At 46.6% G+C, this 27,806-nt stretch overlaps 1 protein-coding gene across 1 annotated transcript; it reads right to left on the reverse strand.

Moving 5' to 3' along the window:
• Positions 1-2,602: 2,602 nt before the first annotated feature.
• On the reverse strand, positions 2,603-27,806 carry LOC309407211 (alpha-2-macroglobulin-like protein 1; the record flags this gene model as incomplete). The annotated part of the gene is made up of 35 exons (XM_082002680.1): positions 2,603-2,643; positions 2,736-2,838; positions 3,060-3,128; positions 3,549-3,639; positions 4,028-4,152; positions 4,640-4,855; positions 5,036-5,253; positions 5,931-6,093; positions 9,613-9,687; positions 9,887-10,043; positions 10,417-10,498; positions 10,681-10,857; positions 11,233-11,316; positions 12,010-12,064; positions 12,539-12,660; positions 12,947-13,073; positions 13,194-13,419; positions 14,695-14,812; positions 15,271-15,418; positions 15,978-16,094; positions 16,534-16,683; positions 17,575-17,720; positions 18,500-18,563; positions 18,969-19,199; positions 19,536-19,703; positions 20,185-20,294; positions 20,652-20,766; positions 22,288-22,402; positions 23,180-23,264; positions 23,887-24,046; positions 24,552-24,569; positions 25,470-25,522; positions 25,876-26,038; positions 26,992-27,175; positions 27,751-27,806. The coding sequence occupies 35 exons, from the start codon at positions 27,804-27,806 to the stop codon at positions 2,603-2,605; spliced, it is 4,332 nt and encodes a 1,443-aa protein (XP_081858806.1).

Consider the following 27,806-nt stretch of genomic DNA (forward strand, 5'->3'; position numbering starts at 1 on the left):
AATGGGTTCATGCATGAGCTACCCCTCCTGGGGTTAGTAAGGAGTAGGTAGAATACAGGTGTGTGTATGACCACTACAGCAGTTGCTTTCCCAATAAACCTCTATTCCAGGGACTTTTATCAGACCTGTTGCCTGTGCTTGGCTAAGCACTGCAAAACAAATGGTGAGAACAGGGTGGCATTGGCAGTGATAAGCGGGGTCCTCCCCTCTCTACAAGAGCCCAAGCTCTAGCCAATGGCGCTCTCTAAGTATCAATACCAGCTGCAAGCCAGGCTAGCTCCAGTTCTGCTTTTTCATATCAGCAAGGACAGACATTGCCAGAAGCAAAGGCAAGAGGGAGAGGAGACATTTGCAAAGAAAGATGCAGTACCTGCAATGTTGTTTTTTTAAAGTTTCAGATAAAGTAGTATTCTGGCAAAAAAACTGTTCTGCAGAGTTGGGCCCTGTGTTGCTCATGGACTGCTGAGGAAGTTGAATAAAGGGAAAGAAAAAGCACCTGTTTAAACAAAGGTGCAGAAGGAGGGAGAAAGTGACACCTGGAATGAAGCCAACCTCAGCGCAGCCGCTTCTGGCACTGCACAGGGCAGTGGTAACGCCCAACTGCTGTGCTGAATTTATGCATTCACTCTGGTCCTCTTAACCCGCACATGAAGCATGGAGCAGGCTTTCACCAGCCTGCCTTGCTGGCAGATCTCCCCGGTGCGTTATGGAGCATGTTCACTCTTAACCAAAAGAACTTGCAGTGCTTGTGTCTTTGCCTCACAGAGGGGACTTGCTGAGACTTCAGGGTTACTCTGGAACTTCAAAGTTGAAATTTAAAGACACTTTCCAAATCCCTCCCTTTAAAACACCACAAATCCCAAACTAGCTGTAGGGTCTGGTCTGGAGAACTCTCAGGCCTGTAGCCACATCCAGACCCTCAAGCCCACCTCCTCTCCCAGACCTTCCACTCCTAAGCCTGACTTTGTGCTTAGCCATCACACTCACAGCCAGCTCTGGGTGGAGACCTACCTGTCTGTACAGGGACATAGCAATGTATGTTCTTGAAGATCCCAGATCACGAGCTGGACTTCCTTCAAATCATGAGGTTTGATTTTAAAAAGCAGTGATAGATGTTGAATTTCCACATACCCTTCACTTGTTGAATTGTCTTTGCATCTTCTTGTCATGTGACAAAGATCCTGTTCACTCTCCAGCAGCTCACTGGCGGGGAACGTTCAACCCTGAGGCACCATCCCTGCCTGACAACTCATGCTTGAATCGTCATGTGCAAGATCCAGCTCATAGGAGGTGCAGAAACTAAAATTACTACCCTCCCTCTTTCTACGCTAGGAGGACAGAAGCTAATCGGTGAGATACACAGCAGGATAGCTTTACTTTACATCCCTGTAAACTGCAGAATCAGCCAAGGCCTTTTTCTCAGGTACACCTGTGTGCAGTAGGTGATGCTCAGTGGGATCAGGCTCCATGCAGTCCTCACCTCACACTGATGGCTGCACGATGCTGCTGGAGTGGAAGCCAGTGCTGGAAGAAATGAATGTCAGGTGCATGGTTCAGCTACACTCTCTCTATGAGAGTTTGCTTCTGCACTTTCCTCCAAGGTAATCCTCTGTCATGGAGTCCAAACACACACCACAGTACCCAGATTTGTGTCTTATATTTTATTTTCATTCTTTTACAAGCAAGAAAATCCCTGGATTAAAACAATCAGAATTAATCAGACACCCCAAAGAATTCACCAGGAGATGGCTGTCAGGATGAGCAGGATGGCTTGGGTTGGGTTTAGTCCTGAAATCCAACTTGAGATCTGCCTCAGCACCAATCTCCCAAGCCCAGAGATATGACTTTCCAGGTGGTACATGCCCCATCACACCAGAAGCAATAATGCAGCAGCCTTTTTGACCTAAGGCATCTCGCACCAGTGGAATCCCTGTGGGCTTAAACAGCGGACAGTAAGGGAGCAGACCAAGCCCTTGGAGAAAACAGAGCAGGAAGAGGGAGTAACCCAGAGAGAAAATAACATGACCCAAATTAACAACTCTGGGATGCTAACAGCTAGGGAGCCCAGGTTCTCACTAAGGACTCTAAAGGAAAGTGTTTCTCTGGTTTGATCTAGTGCCCTTGTTTTATTTCAGCCCCTCCCCAGGAACAGGTGGGTCTCTCCATACCCAAACAGGGTAAGTTGAAATTAGTACTGTGAATTCTGCTTGGAAGTTCTTCTAGAACAGTGCAAACCATCTATGAGCACTGTCCCTCAGCTGGCAGGCAGACCCATGCACTATACCAGCCCAGATACCCCTGCAGAGAGTCCCAGAAAATGTACACAACTAGTCCTTCACAGCATGGACACGTTAATCACTTCATGTCTTGCCTACAGGGCAATCCAGCAAAGACTACATTACAAAGTCTAGTAAACAGAAGGAAGAGACTAAAGTCCCTGGAGGCCTAGGGAATTTGAGATGTAGTCCTAAATGAAGGGAACATGCTGTATCAGAGATACACAGGGCTCCTCTGGGACAAGAGAGAGGTGGTTGGGTTGCAGAAGAAAGATCACAAAGTTGTTAGGTCTGTACAGGGGCTGAGGAAGGGACTCACACCTACCTCAGATGCAAAAGATATTATAATCAGCCAGGGCCTGCTCCTCTGCAACAGGACAGGAGAGACCTAAGTTATCCTTGCACAGAGCTAACCGCAAACACCCAGACAGACCTTGCACCTCATGGTTCCACACTCACCTGGATGGTAGTAGTCATAGACCCTGACATGGCCTGGCTTCAGGTTGGTCACCCCAACCTCCCGTTCCAGATGCAGGACATATGTCTCAGACTTATGGCTCAGCTGGGGATGAAGAGCAAATGACAGTTCACTTACAAGCTGTTCTTTTTATTCCTCACCTGAATTTGATCCTACTGACAGGCAATAACAACTCTGTTGGGTCAGAGGCAGGACTTCAAGATGAATCTTGAATATCCTGCTCTGCTAGCTCAGTCCTGGATTCCCCACGCAACTCTGCCACTGTCCTCCACTCCTGCAGCTTCTCTAGTAGAACACACACATACCTTGTCCAAGTAGATAGCAACACCTCCTTGTGTTTTCTCAGTTCTTCTCACAGGGTGCCAATGCTGCAGCTAGGACAGAAGAGCACAGGAAGCAATTTAATTGGGCCTTTTAAAAAACAAGTGTGAGACATGCCAACAAGGTTTATCTAAGCTTGAGTGAACAGATTCTTATTCACTCACTTCCAAACTTATTTTGAGCTCTTAGCCCTTCAGGCTGATCTCCCTGTAGGACCACTCAGCTCCTGCAAAACTCAAGGACAGGAACCTAGGCTACTTAGCTGTAAAGTTGCTGAGTGAATTGGGCCAGAAGGACCATCATTCTCAAGGCACAAAGAGCGAGATGACAGTATGTGTTCACGTTTGTTGTGTGGCAGAGATGAAAGGATGGTGAGATTGCTTGGCAACACCTTCCTATGCAACCTTTCCCTCTCCTCGGGTATGGATAGTCCCACTGACACCACATCACCACCCTGATTCCAGGCTTCTTACAGACATCCCAGATCCTGGAGCCAAGACAAATCCAGACAGTAGGGACACTTCCACGATCACCATGTTGGAAGTGGATCTCTTCCCAGTGTACCTGGGGGAGAAAATAAAAAAGAGAGTCTCTCCCAGCTTCCCCTTCCCTCCACCACCATACCCTGTGTGCAAGACCCTGAGCCAGGCAACTTAGCCAGGACCGGGGCCAAGGCAGTCACTGCTCCCTCTCACAGGGGTAAGATGATGGCTGCACTGCTCTAAGCACCCCCAATCTGAGATGACTACTTGCACTCCTCTCCCTAGCAAGAACCAAATCCTTCAGAAACATTTCCCCTTCCCCAGAGTCACTTGTATTTTTCCTTCTCCATCTGCCATCTGGGCATTCTGCTGAAACTGCCTGGTGTCTCCGTTGCAGCCAAGAAGCACCCCTTAGCTCTCCAGCCATGCCTGACATTCCTTCCCAAGTGGGGCTGTGTCTTTAGAGTCACCTGACATTGACATAGACAGTAACAGTGTGTGTGCCATCATCCGTGCAATTGACTGGCTCAGTTTTCACTTGCAAGGCAAAGGACGTGGAGACCTGTGGGGAGGGCGTATTGTACCTCAGCACCATCTGCAGGGAGAGACAAAAAGACAGAATAAGACATGGATAATTAGTTCAATATCATTTATCATACCTTTTGTTTCACTGACTAATTTTCAAAATATGGACCCCAGACAGTGACTGGATAAACCATACACAGTGACCACACTCATCCCACTACCCAAAATAAAGGTCACTCAGATTGTAAATTTTCCATGATCTTTCCAGCTGAGGGTCCTTCTCTTTACTCTTCCCCTTGAGACTGTGCAAGTCGGACACAGCAGTGGGACCACTATGCAAGGTTTCCATCCTCCGATACCCTGAGAGCCACAGAAGCATCACTGTCCTCACATTTGGACACATTATGTCTTGAATCTCCTATGGCACACAGGTTTATTGCATTGGCAACAGGCTGGGATTATTTCTTCGCATAGAGCTGCAACAGAGACTTTCAGTTTTGATAAGACGGTGAGCAAAGAGTTGTCACAGCAGTGTCTGTGGGAAGGGGGCAACCTACCCGGGTAAAGACACAACAGCTGCCATGGGCCTGCACTGAGAACTTTCCTGGGACTTCTGTCAGTGCCACCTCCTGCACCAACAGTCGGTTCTGGTAGGAGACTTGGAACTTCCTCCCAAAGCCTTTCTGGGATCTCACTCTCACTTCTGCCACCCCTTTCGTGCTGTACGTCAGTGCTGCATACTTAGCCAAGGCCTGCAAAGCGACTACTGTGTCCTGAAAAGGAAGAAACAATTACATTTTCATGTTTGCTCTGCAGCTCTGAGACCCAAAGACACTTGAACTCACTGTCCTAAGGACCTCTCCTCAAAGGCTCCACGCTGTTACTTTCACACTTGCATGTACTGTGCAGAGGTTCTTTCTCAAGTAACATCCCCTTCCCCAGCCACGAGTTACCTGTGTTGAGGCAAACCCTCCATAGGCATTCTGCTGCCTGGTGAGCCAGGCCACGATGCGAGAGGCTGTGGTGAGATCAGATCCTGTGCCATTTGGCTTGGAGAGCAGGGCCAGGAGGACGTAGGCTGTCAACTCCACATCCACAGACAGTGGCTGTGACCAAGCGCTGGTGCTGGGTCTGGGCTTAGATGGGGTCTGACTCCAGTGGATTTGCCCACCTGGGAAAGGAAGGGAGTAGATAACATTGAGGGATGTCAGGAAAGAAATCCTGAGGCCTAAAAGTCACAGTGGCTTGTGTCTGCAAAGACCATTGAGTAAATACCTCATGGCTGGGTCATCACGTCACTGAGTGAAGTGCGATCCCATGTATTTTGCAATACCCAACCCTCCATATTACGCATTTAAAGATCCATTTACTAAGGTGATATGCAAAAACTAATATGCAAACACATATTTGCATACTCATTACATGCCAGACGTCCAACTTCTCCCTTGCCCTGTTCATCAGGTCTGCTAACTACCTGATACTAGCTAGCTACCCACTAGCCAGTTCTGGGGGTCTGGGACTAACAAGAAATGGCGCAGTTTGCCAGCTTGCTTCCCTCTCTGGTGCTTTGCAGTTCTGCCTAAGGAAGCCCACTTCTCTCAGAGCCCAACCTTTACTTCAGGTACCAGAAGAGGGTGAGAGGCTTAAAGGAAATCAGCACTCACACCCCAGTATTGCCAGTACATACCTTGAGTTCACAGACTGGCTGTCTAAAAACTCTCTTTGGTGAAGGACAGGAATTAAGACCTAAAGAGAGGACCATAGTCCTTCCAGGTTGCATGTAACCAAGGGCTCAGAAAGGTCGCTCCTCCCTTCTCTGATGTTCACATGGAACTGAGGTTCCCATACCTGCTCTGATTGCCTTTCGATCAAGTATATCAAGTAGCTCTTGTGTGCGTTGAGAGTCCTTAGCCAGGGCGAAGGTGTAGGCCAGCAGGGCTTGGGTGTAAGTGCTGGCAGCTTTGGGAAGGGAAGGAACAATGCAGCCCAGAGCCTTGCGCACCACTGTACTCTACAGAGAAGAGTTGCATGGATGTTGGTCACACACAAACACACGTGAGGCAGGCAAACACTGAGGTACAGAAGCAGAAGGATGCATTAGCACATGTCAGCACAGAAGGCAGCCCATATGTTCATTAAGGTGTCTCTGTGCTCTTTCTCAAGAGAGCCTGCAATCTCCAATTTGGATCAGTGCAGCACCAGTAAGCAGTGTCTCCAGCCCTTGGTGCAAGGTGCTTGATAGACCTGCCCAAGCAAGTCACTTTCAGCAGTGCTCTCTCAGTGAAATGAATGCCTTTACTGCTGGAATAACACCACAACGTCATACTTTGCAAGTCCAAACACAAAAAGAGCAACAACACACAATTGCAAATGCTTACATCCAGCCTGCTGACCAAGATTACTCTGTTCAATTCACCTCTATAGTGCCTTACAAGGTCAATGGGATTTCCAGTTTCCCCTGGAACATCAGTACTGTTGTTGGCAGGAGACAGCAAACCCACTAGTCTCAGCAGCATTGTATTCCAGCATTCAGTTATGCTATTCCAAACATGAGCTAAAGGCTCACAGTGGTTGTCTGTCCCATATGTGTGCATTTATAGCACTTCATAGTTTCCCCTCTTGCAGTTAGGTACAGTAAGGATTGCACAAGGGCTACATTTAAGATTTATTCTGACATGCAACATGCTCCTCACCTCTTTCCCATCTAGGAAAGAGAAAAGGTAACGTCTGTGTCATCTTGTGCTCTCTAGATGGTGGAGTAGTATTGCTGGATGCGGCTACCAATTCTCAGAAATGCTCACAGTATCTGCTCATGGAGTACCGAAAGTTCACAGGATCCAGCTGACGCTTTTTGGTTGTTCTTTCTTGTTAAAGCCCAGCAGAAGCAGTAAGCTAAGCTCCCACCATTTCAAAAGTCCTACTTCTCTATTTGCCTTTAAATATAATAACTGCAAGCAGCACAGTAACCTTTGTATTCTGTAACTGAATAGACCTAAGTAGGAATTATACCACATTCATGAATTTGTTCAAAGGCTCCTTTATGATTACTTTTCCATCTTCAATCTTTCACTTTCCCAGACAGTTAAAATGGAGTTAACAGCACTAGTGTCTGTACAACTACCAAACTTGAGTGAAGAGTGAAAACACTTGATGTACCACCTGTGAAGTGCTGACTGTTATCATCTTAATACCTTGAAGAGTCTGATGTATTATAACCCACCTGGTTCTGGTGTCTTCTGGTGAAACTAACACAAAAACCGAGTGCCACTCTACTGGCAGTTTTTTCACACTTACTGTGCTATCCTGGTGTTGACAATAGCAGTCCTAACTGCATGCTGTACAGAAGCATTTAGCTTCCCTGGGAGCAGTCATGTGCCAGCTAAGAAATTGCTCCTCTACAACATGCCATTTGTTTCTGCAGTCAACACAAACAATCTGTTCGGTTCCAAGAAATCCATTTCCAAAAGAGTGGGGGTAGAGGGCTGTTTGTCTCTGCCTAGATTTTTTTGCCATACAAACCATGCTTTAACATCAGTTTATTCAGGACAGTGTAAAATATCTCCAACATTTTCCCTGCATTTTAACCCCTAATGACTTTCATGAGCCTTTTAGATATGCTTGTAAGGGAAAGTAGGATCTGTTCTGAACATCTTGAGTGCATTAGCCCTTGCAGGGCATTCTCAAACTCTTTCTCAGGATTTTGACCTCCAGTGATTGTGTATTCTTTGTAATATCATTTATAACCCAACCCACTCAAGGATACTCTTCTAAGTGCTATGACAAGCTTTGTGTTCCCCACTTCATCTGCCCACAGACCTATGCAGCAAATTCCTTCACTGGGTCTAGGATAACTACTGTGAGACTTGTGGTTTTACCTATTTGTTGTTACTTATGAGTGTATTTCAATGTCATGACCATTTTATATAAAAACAATTTGTGTTCAATTGAATAATTGTCTGGTTACTTTCACATCAACAAATCATCTGATGCAACGAAGCATTCCTCGCTCCATGGACAATTCTTTCTGAGCTAACAATACTGTTGCCTGGAGCAGTAATACTACATCTATTATTATATTATATAGATAACTATATATATAATATAAATTATATTGTTATTTACAGCTAACAATACATCTTCTCTGGAGCATGAGGAATTTTATGAGGTCTCCTACCTTGTGGTAGCCTAGATTTTCCCACCACTGTCAGAGCACTGAGTCACCCTCTGTGGATTCATTCAGGACAGAGTGGCTTCCACTAGCTCATCATGCAAATTGCTTTGAGGTCCTGTTTGTCTCCCTTTCAGGATTTTACTCATGAATTTGGAGCACAGTCTGGTCTCTTCTCAGTAACTCTTTGTTTTTCTTCCCAAATGACAAAACTGGTTCTTAAGACCTACAACAACTGTTTGTTAATCTTCTACCAGGATGAAGGTCCTTTTCCTTTTGTTTCATTGTGCTGCAGAGCACTGTATGTGTCAAATATTCATCATCCAGTTTCATGAAAAGCCTCCTCCACAAAAGTCAGCCAAAACTCAGACAGTTCATAGAATTACCAAATGACAGAATAATTCAGATTGGGAGGGACCTCAGAAGGTCTCTAATCCAACTTCCTGTTCAAAGCAGGGTTAGCTATGAAATCAGACCAGGTGGCTCAGGGTTTTATCCGGTCAGATCTTGAAAACACAGAATGATGGAGACAACTAAACCTCTCTAGGCAACCTGTTCCAACACTTAATTGTCCTAACGGTGAAAAAAAGTGACCTGAAGGACATCTATTACCAGAAAGAAGGTTAATTTCCATCTGTCTCACTTTTTTCCCTAAGCACATTGTTTTCAGTTGCAATGAAATGCTCTTTCACTTACTTTTCTTATTTCCAGAGAATTTTGCTTCCCAAAGTCTATAGCAATAGCATTTCTCCATCGAGTTGACTATATTTTTTTTAACTGCCAGTACCGCAGAATAATTAGTTACGATATTTAGCATTTGTAAGAATTCTCTCTTGTTATTACTTAGGTGTGCAATCCCATCTGCCCTACTTTGCAACATGTATCTCCCTACAGCACTCTTTTCCCAGACTTACACTTTCTGGGAAGCTAAAACACATTAAAAATGTCATTATGGCTATTTACTTGACTGCGGGAGCAGCTACACCAACATCTCCCCCCTAACAACTCACCACTAGCTCTCAGCTGCATGTAGTACGAAGGCTAGCAAGGGGCTGGGAGGATGGCAGGGCCATGGAGCAGGAATGAGCAGCCAAAGCCTAGTATCTAGCCATGTCATAGTATCTAGCCATGAACTCCAGTGGCTCTCTGTAGTCTAACCTCACCTTCTCCCCTGCCAGCAATGTCCTCTTCAAGGGATAGTTGAGGCTTTTTCCTGAGAAGTGATAAGTTCTTCCTCACCTATCCTATTAATTTGTCCACAGGCCTCTCCAAGACACTCTGTTGTCTGCATCAGTGACACTACTAAGCTCTTCAAGATTCAGATCTTAAGGCAAGAGCATGGCAAAGAATCCAAATATTTACCTCTGGTGTCTCTTCTGCCTCTAAGTATGCAGCAGTGATGTAGGCAGCCAAGGGGACCTCCCCATCCACACCTCCCTATAAAAAGCATAAACACCCAAAAAGCTGGGAAAGTTAATACACAAAGACCTGAAGCTCTTCAGTAAAGGTCCCACCTATCCCTGGTTTGCTCCCACACAAGAAAGCAGAACAACACAGGAAAGTGACCTAAAACGATTACCAGTAGACTTGGCAAGAAACTGCTTTGACTTGTCCTCCAAGGTGCTCTGTCTCCTACCTTCATGGCCGCGTGGAAAAGTTGGCCCACATTTCTGAAGCAACCATTGGGAAGCTGGTGGAACTCCAGCCAGGTGAGAGCAGCTTGGATGGTCCTGTTGTCCAGGAAAATGTATGGCTTGGCTTGGACGAAGCATTTAACCACAAATGCAGTCAGCCTGGTTGGGGAGAGAAAAGAAAAAAGGCATGAGCGAGGGAAGAGACAAGCAGAAAGAGATGGAGTGAATGAAAGAGAGGGAAGAATGAGTGAAAAGAAAGAATCTAAGCAGAAGCTGAGGAAAAAGAAAAAAAGTGGGAGTTTGAAACTGGTGAGTCTCTCCTCACCTATTGTTCTGCTATTCCTTATTTGCTGGTCCAAGGACAGTTCATTCCAAGGACAGCTGCATAACCCTGAGGTGCCCTACCCTGCAAAGGATCTGGAACACTTTGGGTCCAAGAGAACAGAAAAGATTCAATGTTGTAAGCATTAAGCTGCCCACCTCCAGGCTGTCAGACAGCAGATAGACAGCAGGGAGAGAAACCAGGGCTTACCAAGTATTACCGTACTCATCCTTGGCACCAAATTCACTGTAGGAACCATCAGGGTGTTGATACTGCAGCTGTATCTGGTACCCTAGGGAGTAGGATAGGGCATTAGCACTCAGAGTGGTATTTGCAATGAAATCACTGGGCAGGGAATGGGGTGGTGTTAACATTATAAGTGGAGGAGTGCTCTGGGGGGAAGGGGAGTGGGCAACCATTGGTAGGTTGGACACAGGGGAAGGCAGAAGAGCAAGGTGGGTCTCTTGTACTTGCCATTGCGCAGGAATCCTGTTGCCCTCTCCTTGATCTCAGGGGTCAGCTGCCTTGTCTTCTCCAGGTACTGCAGCACATAGACAATGGGGGCAAACAGCACCATGTTCTGCTCCCCACAGCCATGGGGCATCTGCACCAGGCGGTCCAAGTTCTGCAGTGCTGTCCCCATGAGGTCACCTGGAACAGAGCATAGGCACCCTTACCAACTCACCTCTTCCTACCTGTGACCCGTTCCCAGCAGTGATCCAGGCAAGATAGCCCCAGTACAGCAGTGTGGGGCACATCTGTCCAGCCAGCTTATCAGTTCCACTGTGCCCTCCATACAGGCTGTACACATCCCATCCTGGCAGGCGAAGCCCCTAAACAGAACATCCTCTCCCTTGCTGAGTGTTTTAGGTTATCTGGTTGTCTTCCCACACACATGGGAAGAACAGTGCAGTGGAGACTCAGAAACCTCAGAAAGGGTATGGCGGGGGTTGAGTTTGGGCTTTCCTAGGACTAAGCTCAGAGATACGGGATTTGGAAAGGTATTATCATAGCTGAATTCCTTACCGGTGACCGACATGGTGGCTCTGACTGAACCTTCAACCACATTTAGCGGCAACATCAGAGACACAAACTCCTGTGCTGGATTCCCTGACACCGGTGGGGTAAGGTATGTGGGGAGGACAAAAAGAAAGAAATTCTGATGAAAACAGCCTTCAAAACCCTCAGAAACTGTTCAAGACTGTTCTGTGCTAACATCCCATTTTCCTGCCACAGAAGTTACAGATCATCTCAAAAACCCTGTCCCATTCCACCCTCAACTCCCTCCATCCACCTCATCATGACTGTGCTATCCTAACAGCCTTCCTTCTACAGAGGTTGACAGGATCTTCTCCTGGAAACCTTCTGTGGTCAAAGCCACTAGCTTTTCACTACATAAGTTACTCCATCTTGTTTCAGATTTCAGTTGCAGGCATGTCTTCTCAATGTGCCTCATGCTCTCAAAATTTGCTAATGGCCCCATCAGACACCATAAAATTCAAGACAGGAGCAGCAATCCTAAGTCACGTCCTCCAGCCTCGCCATTTTCAGTAGGCTGGTTTTATCAGCACAGGTGAAAAAGGCCTCAAGCTGTCACATTAGTATCAGGGATGTTGATGCTAAAAGACTGGACCTCCCCACATCCTTACCCAGGGGAAGCTCTAGCTGGCACCACAATTAGAACATGCTTCTGTAGCTTGGTCATGTTAGCAGAGAAAATATTCAAAAAGTGGAAAGACGCAGGGGGTGGTTAGGCAGGAAGGGGCGTATGAGCAGGGTGAAAGAAGAAAACAATCTCTCTACCTTTTCTGGGACACAGGATGGAGCTGTGAGCCTTTTCTACCAACACTCCCTCTGGCTGTTCGAGCACATAAAAGTATCATTACAATGAGCACACAGGAGAGAAACAGGATTACAAGTGGATTAGAAATAGATAGGGACAAAATCCTGGTTCAGACTGGAGAGTCAGCTGGAGTAACACCATTGTCACACAAAAATGTAACTTACTGTAAATAATTTTCATCTCAGATAAGACAACAACATGCATTTTCAGATTCTCAATGTCTGGGAAACTGATGCTGTAAGATTCAGCAGAGAGCTCAGGAGTTAGAACATAAAAGAGTATACATATTTAAAGTTTTCCATGGTATGAAGTGAAGGATACTCCTCTACCTCCCATAGCTAGCCCTCACAGCTGGGCCCAGGTCAGGCCCCAAGATTCTAATTACACACCTTGAATAGCAAGGGGTAACTCCCAAAATTAACCTGCACAAAATCTGGGAATTACACAAAGCCCACTTTTAGGTCTCTGTAACAGAAAAGTTTGTCTGACCCGGACTAGAAGGAGTTTGGTGATCATATCTTTCTGTCCTTGGTTTGGGACAAATGGTATCTCTTTGCCACAGAGCTCTTCGGTGGCCACAGCCTCTGTGCTGAGCGTGATGTTCATGAGCCCTGAAAATAACACACATTTAGGGGCATAACACATCTTCTGAGGAAGCACTTCCCATTTATACAATAGAAGTCATCTGTTGACAAACAAAAAATTAGATCAGAGCCCTATATGATTCTGTACCTCCTAGCACAGACTTGCTAGTAGTCATGACCTTAGAATGAATGCAAACAACTACTCTCTGCTTAACAAGGCAAATAACTCCTCACTCCATGTCAGCTCTTACAAAACATCCCTACCTTGGTCCCACCCCTTCCCAATTCTATCATCCCACCTCCCTGTTCTCACCCAGTTGCTCAGCTGTTACATTCCACTGAAAGGTCTTAGCTTCACTGGCACATAAGCAGCTGCTGTAGACACAGCCTTTGCATGGCTTCAGCTGGAAGCGTGCGAACTTGTCCAGGGTCACTTGGATCTGAAGGGGCAGCAGGGATGGCAGGTGGTAACAAGATAAATATCACAGGCCATAGATTTCAGCCATCTTCTACCTACCCATACCCTACTTTTCTTGCAGGGCCTATCAGGGCTCACCTACCTTCATGCATCGCTGCAGGTAGTTGAAGACTGTGGCCTTCAAGATGAAGGTCTCACCCTGGATCACAGAAGATGGCAGTGTGAGCTCCACAAGAAAGGGCTTGAAAACAAGCAGACTGGAGGTTGGAGCTAGTCCAAAGCCATTATGGCCTATGCAGAACATCCCTGCTTTCCATTCTGTGATGGTGTTAGGCACAGTGACAGTGACGTTCTTGTTCCCACTGGGACTAAGGAGAAGTAGACAGCAACAGACACATTTAACTGAATCTTGCTGTATGCAGCACTATGTGACCTGGTCTGCACCATTCTCTCCAATGCACCCCATTCCCTAACCTCGGTCTAACCCCTAACCTCTGCTGAACTTGTAGCCCTTGTAGGGTTACAAGTGGGTCCTTGTAGAAGTAGGGACCCCTGCCTCAGATCTTTATATCAACAGAACATTTTTGACAATAGGTTACATGGCTGCAAAACGCCATCAAACACACTCAGTGCTTTTCTCAGACAGCACTTGCCCTTTGCACATCTAAAAATGCTTTACAGATGTCAGAAGTTTTATTCTTCTTGGCCTAGGGATGGAGAACCAGACACCAGAAGAGCAACAAGACTGGCTCAACATCAGTTGAACTTAGCAGAAGAGACAGATCCAGCCATTCACCTTCCCGTGAGACACTGACAGCTTGAAGTCCAACATGCAGACAGGACAAAGACTTGGCTGGTGCCCACATCACAACTTCTGAGAGCAGTAGACTGCTCTGTGGCTGCTACCACAGCAGACGTAAAAACAGCCCTAGCTAAAGCTAATGAAATTATTTGACTCCAATAACTGGAGATATTCACTTTTGCCAGGCACGTACAGGAAGGTAACACATACATTTGGTTGCTCAGATCAGGCTGGTGGTCAAATCACACAGGAAATATCTGCTGCTAGGGACTGAAGAGATGGGTGTAGCTGGAAGGACAGTGGAGGTGGGAGAGGGCAGATGTGTGGGCATCTGGCCTAAACAGACTCCAGACAACAAATTCTTAGTATCAGAGATGAAAAATCTCCAAAATCTCCCTCAGCAGACCCTATGTACTCATTGAGCCTTTCTCATAGGACACAGTTCCCCATCCTGTGAAGCACTTCTGTGGAGATCAGCTTCTCCTGCATCCCAGGACACATCCTGTGAGCACAGATTGGGAAATGCTGGCCTACAGGATTACCACAAGCAGAGTGCAGACAGTAAATCTAACTGTCTTGTTGCACCGCACCTGCTTTCCTATATTCCCATGCCAGCCCACCCATGGATGGACAATACTTCTGTATCACCATCTAGTACTGGAAAATGCATTCGATGCAGACATCAGCTCCAATGAGAAATGGCCTGACAGGTATGAGCCCCATGACACATGTCCTTAGATATTTTCCTCAGCAACTCATGATCTAAACCCAGTTGTATCTCCTGCCATTCCCAGTCACACTAAGCCACACAGAGGAGATACACACTGCTCAGTTTACTCACCCCACAGAATACAAATCCCATATCCAGGTTTTGGGGAAATGCTTGTGTAGTTTCTCTTCAGCTGAAGAAATAGGTAAAAACATAGTGGGCTGATAGGTAGATGTTGTCAGATGCTCTGCTGGAAATAACAAAGTCCCAGTTACCACAGAGTCCTCAGGCCCTGGTTTAGAGCAGAGGGGCTCCAGCCCAGCTCAGGCTGCAGGTCATCCAGTCAGCTCTTGGGAAGCATGGCACTGGAACAGAAGGTGCTATCCCAAATTTTAAAATCTCTTGCCTCATTTCAAACAACAGAGGTGCTGTGGGCCTTACTCGCATTTGTAGGCACCAAGGGAAGGGCAACCATTCCCTCACCTCAGAGATAAGGCTTGGGATCCAGACAGCTCACTAACATTTCAGAGCCAGAAGCCGTGAGCCCCAGGCAGCCTCACAATAGCACAACAGGTTTAGAGCCAGGGAACACTCTCGCTCCTCCATTTGCAATTACAGCAAGTACTGCCTCTTCACTCAAATCCAGGATTGTTTTCACCTGAAAGACTGAGCATCTCATGAAAGAAGAAACAGTTGGCAAATGCTTACTGTTATATGCTTTATGGGGCTGGGCAAACATCAACATGGGCCTGGAAGTAAACACTGTTCTTTCCTGCAGCATAGTTGACAATGGAGTGGTTGGACACACTCTGGGCTTCCTGATATTGGTGTTGGACATAATTTTCAACCCCATTTCCTGTAGGAAAAAAAAAGAACTGATGCAGCAGAAGCTTATCCTCTCCTCTCTGCTCTCTACCCTGTGCCTTCTTGTCCCCTCACAGTGGGGACTTGGCTGTCCTCTGGCTTGGCAAAGTGTTCTCTGGCTTCATTTTCAGAAGGAATTATTCAGATCTTCAGCAGTGGGCAAACAAGGTTTTCTGAGCTAAGTCATCTGGCCTGAGACAGCCAAACCTATTCTTTTTCAAACACATGGTCATTTAGATATTATGCCTTCTCAGCCTGCAGAGTGCAATTGCTCATGCTACGGAGATTAAACTATGTGAAATCCAATCAAAGTAATCAATCATCCTTGGCATCCTAAAGCACACAACCAAAGCACAGTAACCACATAACAGTTTCTTCTTGGTCAGCAATTTCAAGTCGCTTATTTGAATTACAAGTGAGTTACAAGGGCCTGAACTGGACCTGTTCCCTGTACTGTCTGTAATGGCATCCCTAGGACGTTGGTAAAGTCAGGGGGTCACACTTCCCTCAGTTCATGAATTATCCCAACCCACCAAATCAACGATTTTTACCCTGAATGCTGTAAACACATCAGGCTCATCAGAATTTGGGAACCCGCATGAATTATCATCTTCAGACACTTGGCGAGGATACCTGGACTTATAAACGGATGGGAACAGCCCATAGATCTGGGAAAACAAGAAAAGGCAAAAAACCATCAGCACAAATAAAACCTGGCATTCCCCTCCTGTCACACATCCAAGGCCTGTTTGGATTGCTCCTGGCTACCATGCATGAACACACGCCCGAGAGCCCAGGCTCACTGTCACTCTTCCCTAGCTCTCCTCTGACAGAGCCAGCACGACCCACTGAACTGAACGTGAGACAGAACAACAGAAGCTGATCTACCACCCGTGCACTGAGAGATGTTCAACCTCTTTCTTAACACCTGTCCCCTAACCCCCACCTGTGCCACACAGAGTACTGCTAGTCTCTCTGGGCAGTGCTTTGAGTTCCTTGGGAGATAAGCTCTGCACAGATGCAATGGCCTGTCTGCCTCCTTCCCTCCCTCTCTCCCTTTTCATGTCAGTACAAGGGAAGGGAAGAAGTCAGAGCAGGATCACTCACCAAGGAGCTGCTGAGCTCTTTTCCTGGCTTCAGAAAAAGGATGTTCTGATCCACAGCCCAGACAGCACATGTGGACCCAGGAGATGCCAGCAGGTGGAGACCAACCTCTGAATCAGGAAGGGTCTGGGGCGTTGAGAAGCCCAGCTCCACCTGGATGGGAAGAGACCTACATGAAGAGAGTTTCCACAGACTTGCCTTGGATGGAAACCCAAGGAATCTCCCAAGAACCCCTAGTGGGTATTTTAAAAAACATCACGTTAAGGTTTTAACAGGAAAGATGACAGAGGGGGAACCATCAGCGTACACAGCTAACAGTACTGGAGACATTCCTGTGTCTGAACACAGTGCTCTCTTCACCCCTCAAACCAGCCAGTCATGATCATAAACCTCACACAGCTGTCTTTCTGCTCCTTTTGGAGCCCCAGATCAAAAATAAGCCTAGTTATTATCTTCAGGCTCTTTGTGGGGTTGCTGACAGTTTCTTGAAGCACTTCCTGTTCTTGCTTGAATCTGGCTGTCCATGGCAGATAAAAAGCTGTGGAGCAGGGGTAATGCCAGTCCTCAGAAGTTCATCTTTGGAGTGCCAAGAAAGCAGATTCCCATGGATGTCACAGTGACCACAAGAACTCAGTCCTTTTGGGATGGCCAGTAAAATCCACTTCTTCCATCGGCTGCTTTCAGCTGTCTTCCCAACACCACATACTAACACGTCGAAGTGTCTGCTGCAACAGCAGCACAGCCTTGAGCTCTCCTGGGAACCATACTAATAACCTGTTCTGGGCTGTGATCCTACTGGGTTGCAGTTGCTATACAAGCCTATGGAGATAGACACAGCAGCCCTCTGCCTTTCCCAAACATTGCAGCAGCCCCCACGATGCTCAGCACATACTTGCTCCATACCTCATATACTGCAGTTCATGTGACAGCATCCTACACAGTATCAGCCACACACAGCTACACATATTACATATTCCTCAGTCTCTTCTTTCATGAGGCATACACTCTCACACATTTAGTCATGGCCTCAGAGACAAACCCCACCTTATTTCTGAAACACATGGAGACACTGAAGATGGCAGAATCAGCGATGATTTTTCCATTAGGGAAGATAACATAAACAACAAGTCTTGGAGCTGGGGCATAAATCGAACTGAAGGTAAGAGGGATGGAGAAGAAGCCTTTCAGCACTAGATGGAGGAGAGAGGGGAGAAAGCAGATTTTGTAACGGAAATGGACTCAGCTTTTGCCATTCTGCATGTGCCTGTTTAATTCCTTTCCTCAAGTCTTTCAGAACCAAGGAGATTTCTGGAGACCACTGAAACAGTCAGCACATCTCTGGATCTGGTATTCAAGACCAGCAAAAGACTCTTCCTGGTTCTGCTCATTGCCTCAGGGAGATGAAACAGCTTGCTGGAGTTCAAGCTTAACTCCACAAAGAGTGAGAGTCAGATATCTTTCAAAGACTCCCATCACCAAACATCTCCCATCCCATCACCAACAAAGAAGCGACCTTTGTCCTCAAGAACCTTATATTCTAGGTTTAAAAAAAAAAGAGGTGGAGAAGTAGACAACGGTGAGTCAACACCCATCAAAATTGTAAGCTGTGGCATCCTAACTACTCAAAGATTATTTGTAGACACAATTGCAAATTAAAGTAGGAGAGTTTTGATAGAGGGTAAGGATATAGTTTCATGCTGCTTGCAGAAGCAGCAAAAGGATACATTTTTGAAAATTAACAAAACAGAGGATGAGCCTATGGGCTTGGAAATGCTAAGTATTGTTCTCTCGGTACCAAGCAGGAGGGTAAAGGAAATATGAAAACTGGAAAGGCATGCTGCTGTGATGCAACAGAAAAATGGTGAGCCAGCTACAAATTGCAAAGAAGCTTATGCCACATATCCAAATAAGATGGGACGCTACAGAGCCCTGAGTGCTTGCTAGACATGAAACAGGGGAGTACACTTACTTTTTGGCAGCCCAACCCAAACAGTCTTCTGACCTGCATGGACTATCCCTCTTTTCCCTGTGACCTAGGGAAGAATACAGAAAGGGAAGGGAATGCCAGTCACATAGTCTTTGAGATCACTACGCAGATCAAAGTAACCCTGAAATTAGAGGTTAAATGGGGGCAGGAGGAGGGATATGAGCTTTACTCGCTCTCAAGTAGCGGAGAGAGCTCAGGGGATCAAGAGACTTGGGGGAGGACAGGTAAGGCCAACACCTGCCCTGTACCTGTGCAAAGCCAAAAGAAAGATGCTGCCTTTCTTGCTATTACTGCAGCCCCAGGATCAAAACCAGGATCCAGCCCCATGATGGCTGGATGAGCTACCCATCCTGGGCTAACCCAAATCTATCAAACATCAGGCTTGAATCTGTAGGAGATGCTAATCTTGGGCCTTGAGCCATCATGCACTAGCTCTTCCTCAGAAACTCACAAAGTAGGAGAAAATGACACGCTTGGGCCCATGTTCCAGGTCCTCCTGATAAATTCTGAAGTCCACCTGGATAGCCTGCTTTTTACCACAGGGCATCGTTTCCGGCACATGGACAATAGAGAGAAAACTCCTGCTGGTGCTGTAGAATGGACGTATGAAATAAGAGGCTCGCTGGTAACTCAAATCAACTGTCCCAGGCTCTTTATCCAAATCTTGATGCAGAACACTTGCCTGGCGAGACAAAAAAACGACCACCACAGTTGGTTTATCTAGTTAAGTAAGTCAAGTCACCTGCAAATGACCCTAGCTGTGGCTTGGTAAGAAGCTCAGATCAGGTCTGAGCAACACCATAGCACAGGTCTCTGTGTGGAGAGTTCATGAGGAAAGCAACTGGGATCCAGAGAATATGCTCTCAGAGGGAGGCAAGATGCAGAACATGCTGGGGTGTTTCAGGTTTTAATTACTGTCCTTCAAGAAGGAATGGAGGAGATGTCTGTGGGGCAGTAAATAGCTCCAAGGTACATGCATACACCTGCCAACAAGACAGACCCTTCCTTCCTCACTTACCTCCAGGGAGGCCAAGGTGTTGTTCCAAGCAGTTGTGTTCAGGCTAAATGAAGCTGTCCCAGAGTCACCAGTGACGTACTTTTGCTTAAATTGCTGCTCACCACAGCTTACTATGAGGAGGACTTTTTTGTGCTTCAGGGTCTTGCCTTGGTAGTCAATGACTTTAATCTGAGAACACCATGATGAGCAAGAGAAGTGCAAAAGAGTCTAATGAGCAGACAGAATCTCCTGCTTCCTCAAGTCAGGAGCAGCATTTCCAAAGACAGCAAGGTCACCCTTCCAGTCACTAACAATATTATCAACACTGCTACTAATCACCTCTTATTATCATTTGCACTACAGTGTTCATTCACTCCCATGCTCTCTACCCCTTCACTACAGAAGACCTCACGGCTGCCGAGATTCCAAATGTTTGGGTTTGCAGCCCACATATGGATCCCCATAGCTACTGCTACTCAAGGCTTATTTGGCAAAAGGCAGTCTTGGATGTTATTCCCACTTTTGACAATTCAAGAGTTTTCTCTCTGGGGGTCATTCCTGTCCTCCCAAGCTCCTGGCTGGAGGTGAGATTGGAAAAGACACTAGGTAACAGTTACTGTGAAGGCATTGCTCACGGTCGCCCCTCCAAAGGACTGTAAATGGGAATTACCTTTCCCCTGTACACCTCTCCAGCATGGTAGTAAGAATTCACATCATCAAACAAGGCCATCCCACCAATCTTGGAGATGAGTAATTTGTGGGAAGTGTTGACGTGTACCTCTGAATGGAAGCACCAAGACAGAAACATAAGGGAGGGAGCAAGGACACCAAGCACCCCTCAGCAATTTCCCTGCAGAATGATTCACTGTTTAGCTGCACACACATTTCATACCAGTATCTTCTAGCCCTTAGAGAGGTCCCTAAGCTACACAACCTGAGACCACAGGCATTCAGAATGAATGTGTCATGCCACCAGGAACTGGTGGCTCGCTCTCTATCTGTGAGATTAGATGGCAGGCCCCGACAGGCTCAGAAAGCTCAGAGCCTTTGTTAGCCTGAAAGTCTCTGGGGTTCTTGGTATGATTAGTTCACCTTCATATGCCTCTTCCCAGACACCAGAGACGTTTCCAGAGTTACCTGTGCCATCCTCCACCAGTAAGGCCTCTGCAACTATGGTGTCTTGATAGTACCGAAAGTCTCGACTGAAGGAGGACAGGCTCACATTTGTGAAGAAGCAACCTGTCTTGTCTGTCTGAAAGTACAAAGAGAAGAAACAAGGTCTTAGAAAGGCAGTTATGTTAGAATTCACCCAAATAGGGCAGAAACAGCAGCACAGAATCCCTGCTCTCAGGAGGCTTGTCTTTTGACATAGCAGTCACAGAATCACAGAATCATTAAAGCTGGAAAAGACCTTCAAGATCATCAAGTCCAACCACCAATCCAACACCACCATGCCCACAAAACCATATCCTGAAGTACCACATCTACATGTTTTTTGAATACTTCCAGTGATGGTGACTCCACCACCTCCCTGGGCAGCCCGTTCCAATGCTTGACCACTCTCTCCGTAAAGAAAGTTTTCCCGATATCTAGTCTAAACCTCCCCTGGCGCAACTTGAGGCCATTTCCTCTCGTCCTATCACTAGTTGCTTGGGAGAAGAGACCAACACCCACGTCGCCACAACCCCCTTTCAGGTAGTTGTAGAAAGCCGTAAGATCTCCCCTCAGCCTCCTCTTCTCCAGACTGAACAACCCCAGTTCCCTCAGCCGCTCCTCATAAGACCTGTGCTCCAAACCCCTCACCAGCTTTGTTGCCCTTCTCTGGACATGCTCGAGCACCTCAACGTCCTTCTTGTAGTGAAGGGCCCAAAACTGAACACAGGATTAGAGGTGCGGCCTCACCAGTGCCGAGTACAGGGGCACAATCACTTCCCTACTCCTGCTGGCCACACTATTTCTGATACAGGCCAGGATGCTGTTGGCCTTCTTGGCCACCTGGGCACACTGCCGGCTCATGTTCAGCCGGCTGTCAACCAGCACCCGCAGGTCCCTTTCCGCTGGGCAGCTCTCCAGCCACTCCTCCCCAAGCCTGTAGCGTTGCATGGGGTTGTTGTGACCCAAGTGCAGGACCCAGAACTTGGCCTTATTAAACCTCATACAGTTGACCTCAGCCCATCAATCCAGCCTGTCCAGATCCCTCTGTAGAGGCCTCCTACCCTCCAGCAGATCAACAGTCCCACCCAACTTGGTGTCATCTGCAGACTTACTGAGGGAGCACTCAATCCCCTCATCCAGATCATCGATAAAGATTGAACAAGACCGGCCCCAGAACCGAGCCCTGGGGAACACCGCTTGTGACCGGCCACCAGCCGTATTTAACGCCATTCACACAACTCTCTGGGCTCGGCCATCCAGCCAGTTCCTCACTCAGCGAAGAGTAAACCTGTCTAAGCCATGAGCCACTGGTCTCTCTAGGAGAAGACATCTGTGGGAGACACTGTCAAAGGCTTTCCTAAAAGTCCAGGTAGACAACATCCACAGATTTTTCTTCATCCACTAGTCCAGGGTATGGAGCAGGCACATGATGCACATCCAGTCATAGCCACCAGGCACAGTTACTAAGAGGCAGCACCAGTAGACCACTGATCAGGCAGCCAAAAACATGGGGTAACATCAGCTGTTGTTTCAGCTAAAGCCTCCAGCAGCCTTGCCTTACCCTGCACCTGAGCACAAATGTCTCTGAATATGGCTCAGCTCCTGCTAAGCATCTCACCTGGTCACTGAATTCCTGACAGAGATCAGGTTTCGAAGCTCTGGGCAGGAACGGGGCTATCTTCTGGCAAAGGCTCACATGAACCATCCCCTGGATACGCTTCCCGTAGGCGTATCTGTTTCAGGGAGCAGGGAAAGGAAGAGGCAGTCACACACAGTGAGAAAACACGGGGCTTGCTTCGCATTGCCCCAGAGACCACTTATGCACCGACATTCAGCGTTTAGCGCAAGAGTGGCAGCCACACCACAGGCCCAGTAGCCCTGACCTAGTAAGTCGGGTCAGGCTAGGGCACTGTAGTGAGGGGAGATCAAGGGCTCTGTGATATAATTCTGGGAAACCAGAGTGTTGTAGGTGCTGACTCAGCACAGAGCTCTGCACTTTACATCAGCATCACTTGCAATAACCCCAGGATATGCTGAAGGCATCTATCATCTTATGAGCAGATGCATGGGTGATTAAGAAAGCGCCTTTCATTAAGAAAGCACCTTTACATGAGGCTGTTAACCCTAGTGTTGTCCTTGGACTGTATCTGGGGCAATTCCTTTTTGCCTCTCTAGTTTTCTCTAAAGCATAACCATTCCCTTCATTTCCCATGAATTTATTCTGCAGGGAGATGAACAACAAACATCTGCCATGTTCTGTCCCACAAATGGCTGCTTGTCAAAGGGCAGGTTGTTTCCCCAGGTTTTGTGTGGAGACACTTGTGGTGTAGTTTTAGAAAAGGGGCATTACAATATCAGAAGGATAGTTATAGGAATTTTTAGTGTTGCATCAGGGTGCAAACAACTGCTGTGGAAGATTCTGGCCTCCTGTAACTGAAGGGTAGTAAATTTCCCCTGAGCTCCTCATGGTGACCTAGCCATCAGGCCATCCTTCCAAGCAGAATCCTCACCTGCCACATACCCGGAGTGGGAAGGTTTTATCTAGCACATAGATCTGGTTTGGCGCCTCAAAGATCACTTCAAATTTTGGCAGCACTGGAAGGATAAAACAAAGAACTGTAGGAAACACTGTTTTTCCTGGAAAAAGGAAAAAAGGAAAGGCCAGGGACAGCCTTTCCAGGGAATCAATATGGAGATAGACTATGGTGGAATGAGACAGGAAATGGAGAAGGAAGGTGGTGAAAAGGGGAAAGGGAAGATTTCCATTGTTTCTTTAACAAATTTGTATGTAGTCCCTGGTTGATTGCTCCTTCCCAAACTAAAACCCAAACATGTCCATGTCCCTGACAGCTATTTGCACTGAGAGAAGACTAGACTCCCAAAACAGTTAATTAGAAGATGAAAGAGAAGGGGGGTGGCACTGGACTTCATACTTTCTGGAAAAGCCCATCCTAAATGACCTTGTTTTGTCTGACAGAGATATCTGCAGGAATCAGCTGCATCAAAGTCTGGGACCATGAAGAATATTCCTTGACACACTGACCCAAGGTCCCAAAGTGGTCTCTCTTCTGAGCTTCAGCTCAGAATCTTTTCTATGGCAGATGCTATTACTTTTCCCATTTGCTCCCATTTGTTATTATGGAATAAACATCCAGCTCCTGGATCAAGAGTGCGAGGTCCTCTCTGCAGCTCAGACATATCTCCCACATGCTCATACCATACTCCTCAACGGTGAAGCTGCCATACGCTTTTGCATCGGTTACGTTGATGACATATGTCCCCAGCAAAGGCTCATCACTTAGCCGGAAAGACAGATCTGCAATGCCGTCTTGGGGGACCACATTCAGCCACTGCTCTATCCGGTTGTTCTTAGGGTCCTACATCCACAAGAGAGGAAGAAACAGTTGTTCCAGCATCTCACTGATCCACACCCCATAGAAATCAAGCTTCAGGATTTCCATACTGCAGACCATCAGGTTCTATAGCTAAGGAATGAGGTTTGGTATAGGCTAGTTACAAAATCTTGAAGACAATATATAATGCTCAGATTCTTCTCCCAGCATCTGAGTCTCCTTCCATGCTTCTCTGAATTCTGATTGCAAGGAAAGATCCTTTACAGTTCTAAGCTTTTTCATAAAGGTCTGAGTTGATCTGTCTATACTCTTGCAAGTCTAGAACAACTCAGATTTCTACTGAAGTAACTGGGAGCATAACCCCAAGTGCATAAAACAGAAGCTGTAGGGAGTATGTTAGTTTAAGAAACCTTGAAGTTCTAACATTCCACTCACAGGTCTGTAAAATCTATCAGGAACTGAATACAAATAGCCCAGTAAAATGGCTACCATCAACATTACTGTAACACTAGATTTCAGCATCACTCACCTGGAGAAACAGGGATATCTGGAGGGAGAAAAGGCAAAAAACATTAGAAGACAGAAACACATGTGAGCAACACACACAAGGTACATCACATGCAGAGCCTTCTCTGAAGGATTTGCAACTAGTGACTTGGAAATTCAGAGCACTGACAACAATATAAAATAAAACAAATATCACCAAAAACAAGAAATAGGTGGGTCCCTTACAATAAAGTCTGGAGAAAGGGAAAGGAAACACCAGTCTGGAGGTCACCCAGCACTTGCTAATGACTCTCTGGCAGAGTCCTCCATCAGGAAAACTCACTACCCAGACAGACCTAGCTCTGGCTCAGCTGCAGCCTTAATGGGGTTACAGAGGTACAGGACCACAGAGTTTGGAAGGAACCTCTGGAGGTCATCTAGACCAACGCCCTGCTGAAGCATGTCTTCTTAGAGCAGATTGCTCATAGCCTTCTCCAGATGAGTTTTGAACATCTCCAAGGATGAAAATGCCTTCTCTGGGCACCTGTTTCAATATCTGATCATCATCACAATGAAAAAGTTTTTCCTAATGTCTAATCAGGATTTCCTATGTTCCAACTTGTAAGACCCAGATTAAAAGCACCCCTCCCCACCACACATCCAGGCAAACCCAACTTGCAAAATATTCACTCCCCACATGACACCATCACATCAGGAATCAGTATGTCTCGTGCTTGCATGACCATTTTACCAAGACGAGCAAGCGACATGTACAACTCTGCCATCTTCCTGAGTTACCAGCTTTTACTTGAGTTACTATTCTTCTCTGGACACTCATCAGGCCTGACCGACAGACGAATGTGGAAAAGTTGAAACTTTGACAGATGAGCAGGGTAGAAAGGAAGTAGGCTCCATGCATGGAACAGGACAGCCTTTTCCATAGCTTCCCAGGGATGCCTACCGAATCATTGAGTGCAATGAAATCCTCATCCAGAGTCACAATGCGAAATTTCACTGAAGGCAAGAAAATCAGGGAATATATTTATCAGATCTCAATCCTTCCCTATAGACCCCTGCTCTACCTGTTTCCCCAGCTCCTGTCTCCATTCTATACACATTTGTGATAACATCTGACATGGACATTCCCACATGTAAAATACCATGGACAATGACCCACTGCCTCCTGCAACTTCACAGTCACCACAAGCTGGACATTATAGTCACTGAAAACATCACATTAGCAAGAGGCATCATCTCAAAGCCTTCTGCTAGGGCTGTCCATGAATTTCAGGCAATCACAGGCTTTCCATATGGTGTTACCAGCAGAGAGTCTAGGGCCCATGGTTGGTCCCCTTTCCATCTCTCACCTGTCTGCCCTGGTTCATAGATGAGCTTGTCTGTTTGGATGAAGGTGCCACTGCTGGCCTTGCGGATCAGGACCTTTTTCTTCTCCTCAATACTGACCCCTTCACCTGTGATGATCAGTTTGACAGTGGCAATCTCCTCTGTGCCATCAGCTGGAGGTGCAACCTATACAGACAGAGAGAGCATGCAGTCCCCAGGTAATCCTCTGGGGGCCCTGAGCAGGAATTTAGAGTAAAGTGGAAGAACTAACCAGTTCCCCTCCAATATCTGGATCCAGATCACATTCAGATCTCACTCAGCCCTACATGACAGCAGGAGGCCCTGCATGTCATGGAATCTGTCCTTTTTACCATTGGCTAAGGAATTTTGCTTCTGGTGACAGAGAGATGGTAGTACAGACTCCAAGGAGAAAGATTCAGCTGTAGCACAGCCTTAAATGCCAGGCCTCCAGAACTACCCAGCATGTACAAGAAAGCCAGATTAGAAAAGACAACCAGAAGGTCTTCCTGACTCCAGCAGCCTCAGCACAGAATATACTGTATAACAGAAGGGATACTGCTTAGGCATGTCTGCCTTATCCTAGACCTTTGTCAAATTCTCTCCAACAATTAATCAGTTCTAAGATAGTTCTAAGATGCTGTTTAAAAATTACAAGCACATCCATTTCCATCCAACTGCTCTTCAGTAGCTCCTAAGAGCTGAGTTGCTGCCCGACTTTGAGTCCCACAGAAACTGCAGTATGTCATGCAAACCACTGTTTCCCCACGCTTTAGCTGTGGAGCTGTGCAAGTCCTTCAGAGAAGAGCTAAAGCTGCTTCATCTGGTCTGGGATGGAAGAGAAGGAAAGAGGTGGGTTCTTCTTATAGATCCATAAATGTGGTAGATTTTAAGAAACGTAACTTCAATTTAAAAATTAGATTCAGAAGGGGAATTCAGTGCTGACCAACAGATACTGTGCTGGGCTACACATCCCTAGGCACCACCCACTCCCCTTCCTAGCAGGCTCACTCCAAGGCAAAGTAGACCCTGTCTACCTCATCCCTGTTTAGGGAGTAACAAAAGGGATTTACACTTCCTAAAGGGAAAACCAGTGATGGCATTTGCCTAGGGTGGCTCACCCAGAACTTAGTGCACATGAAAGTCTTCTCCTTCTGGATGGTTTCTTGCACTAAGACCTCACGTGCTGCAGAGCGCTCCAGGACCAGTTTCACTTGAAGCTTTGCTTCATAACAGGTGATATGGAGGCAAGCAACTTGGGTGGATGGGTAGCAGAGATCTGCAGGGATCACCACCAGGTAATGTCTAGGGCAGGTGAAAGAAGACATCAGAGGTGGCATCAGGTTGAGGACTCAGAGATGCAAAAGAGCTTCCCTGCAGTGGCCCACTACTGCAGAATTCCTCACCAATTTGCCATGGCTGTAGTCAATATTCAAAAGCAACAATAAACCCAGCAAAGTGATTGCTTCACTGATAACTTGAGAAATAGATTCTGCTTGATTAGCTTAAGTACAGCCCTATAATCTGTTTCAATACCCTTACTCCAGTCATCTTCTGAACTCCCCAAAACCATCCCTTGCAGTCTTCAGAAGTAGCTTCATAACCTTCCAGTCTAGACACCAGTGATTTGATCTGGTATGGCAAACGGAGATGCAAACGTCCCTGGGCCTAAGGTCTGACTTGGAAGCCCCACAAAAAGGTGGCTTGTGTTTTAACTCACAGGAGTCAATCTAATGTATGGTAGGCAAGGTAAATGCCCCAGCTACCCTTTGAGGTGATTGACAGAGCAGAAAGCAGAGGAGCTGACAGCATGGAATGTGGTCCATCTACCTAGACTGATGCCTTCATGAAAGAGACCAAATCAGTTCAGCATCACTCACAGTTGGTGAAAAGCAGCTGCAATGTGGAGAAGGCTCAGGAGGATGGCTATCCTCAT

This window comes from Phaethon aethereus, assembly GCF_964289735.1.
Source record: "Phaethon aethereus genome assembly, chromosome: 1".
Lineage (NCBI taxonomy): Eukaryota > Metazoa > Chordata > Aves > Phaethontiformes > Phaethontidae > Phaethon > Phaethon aethereus.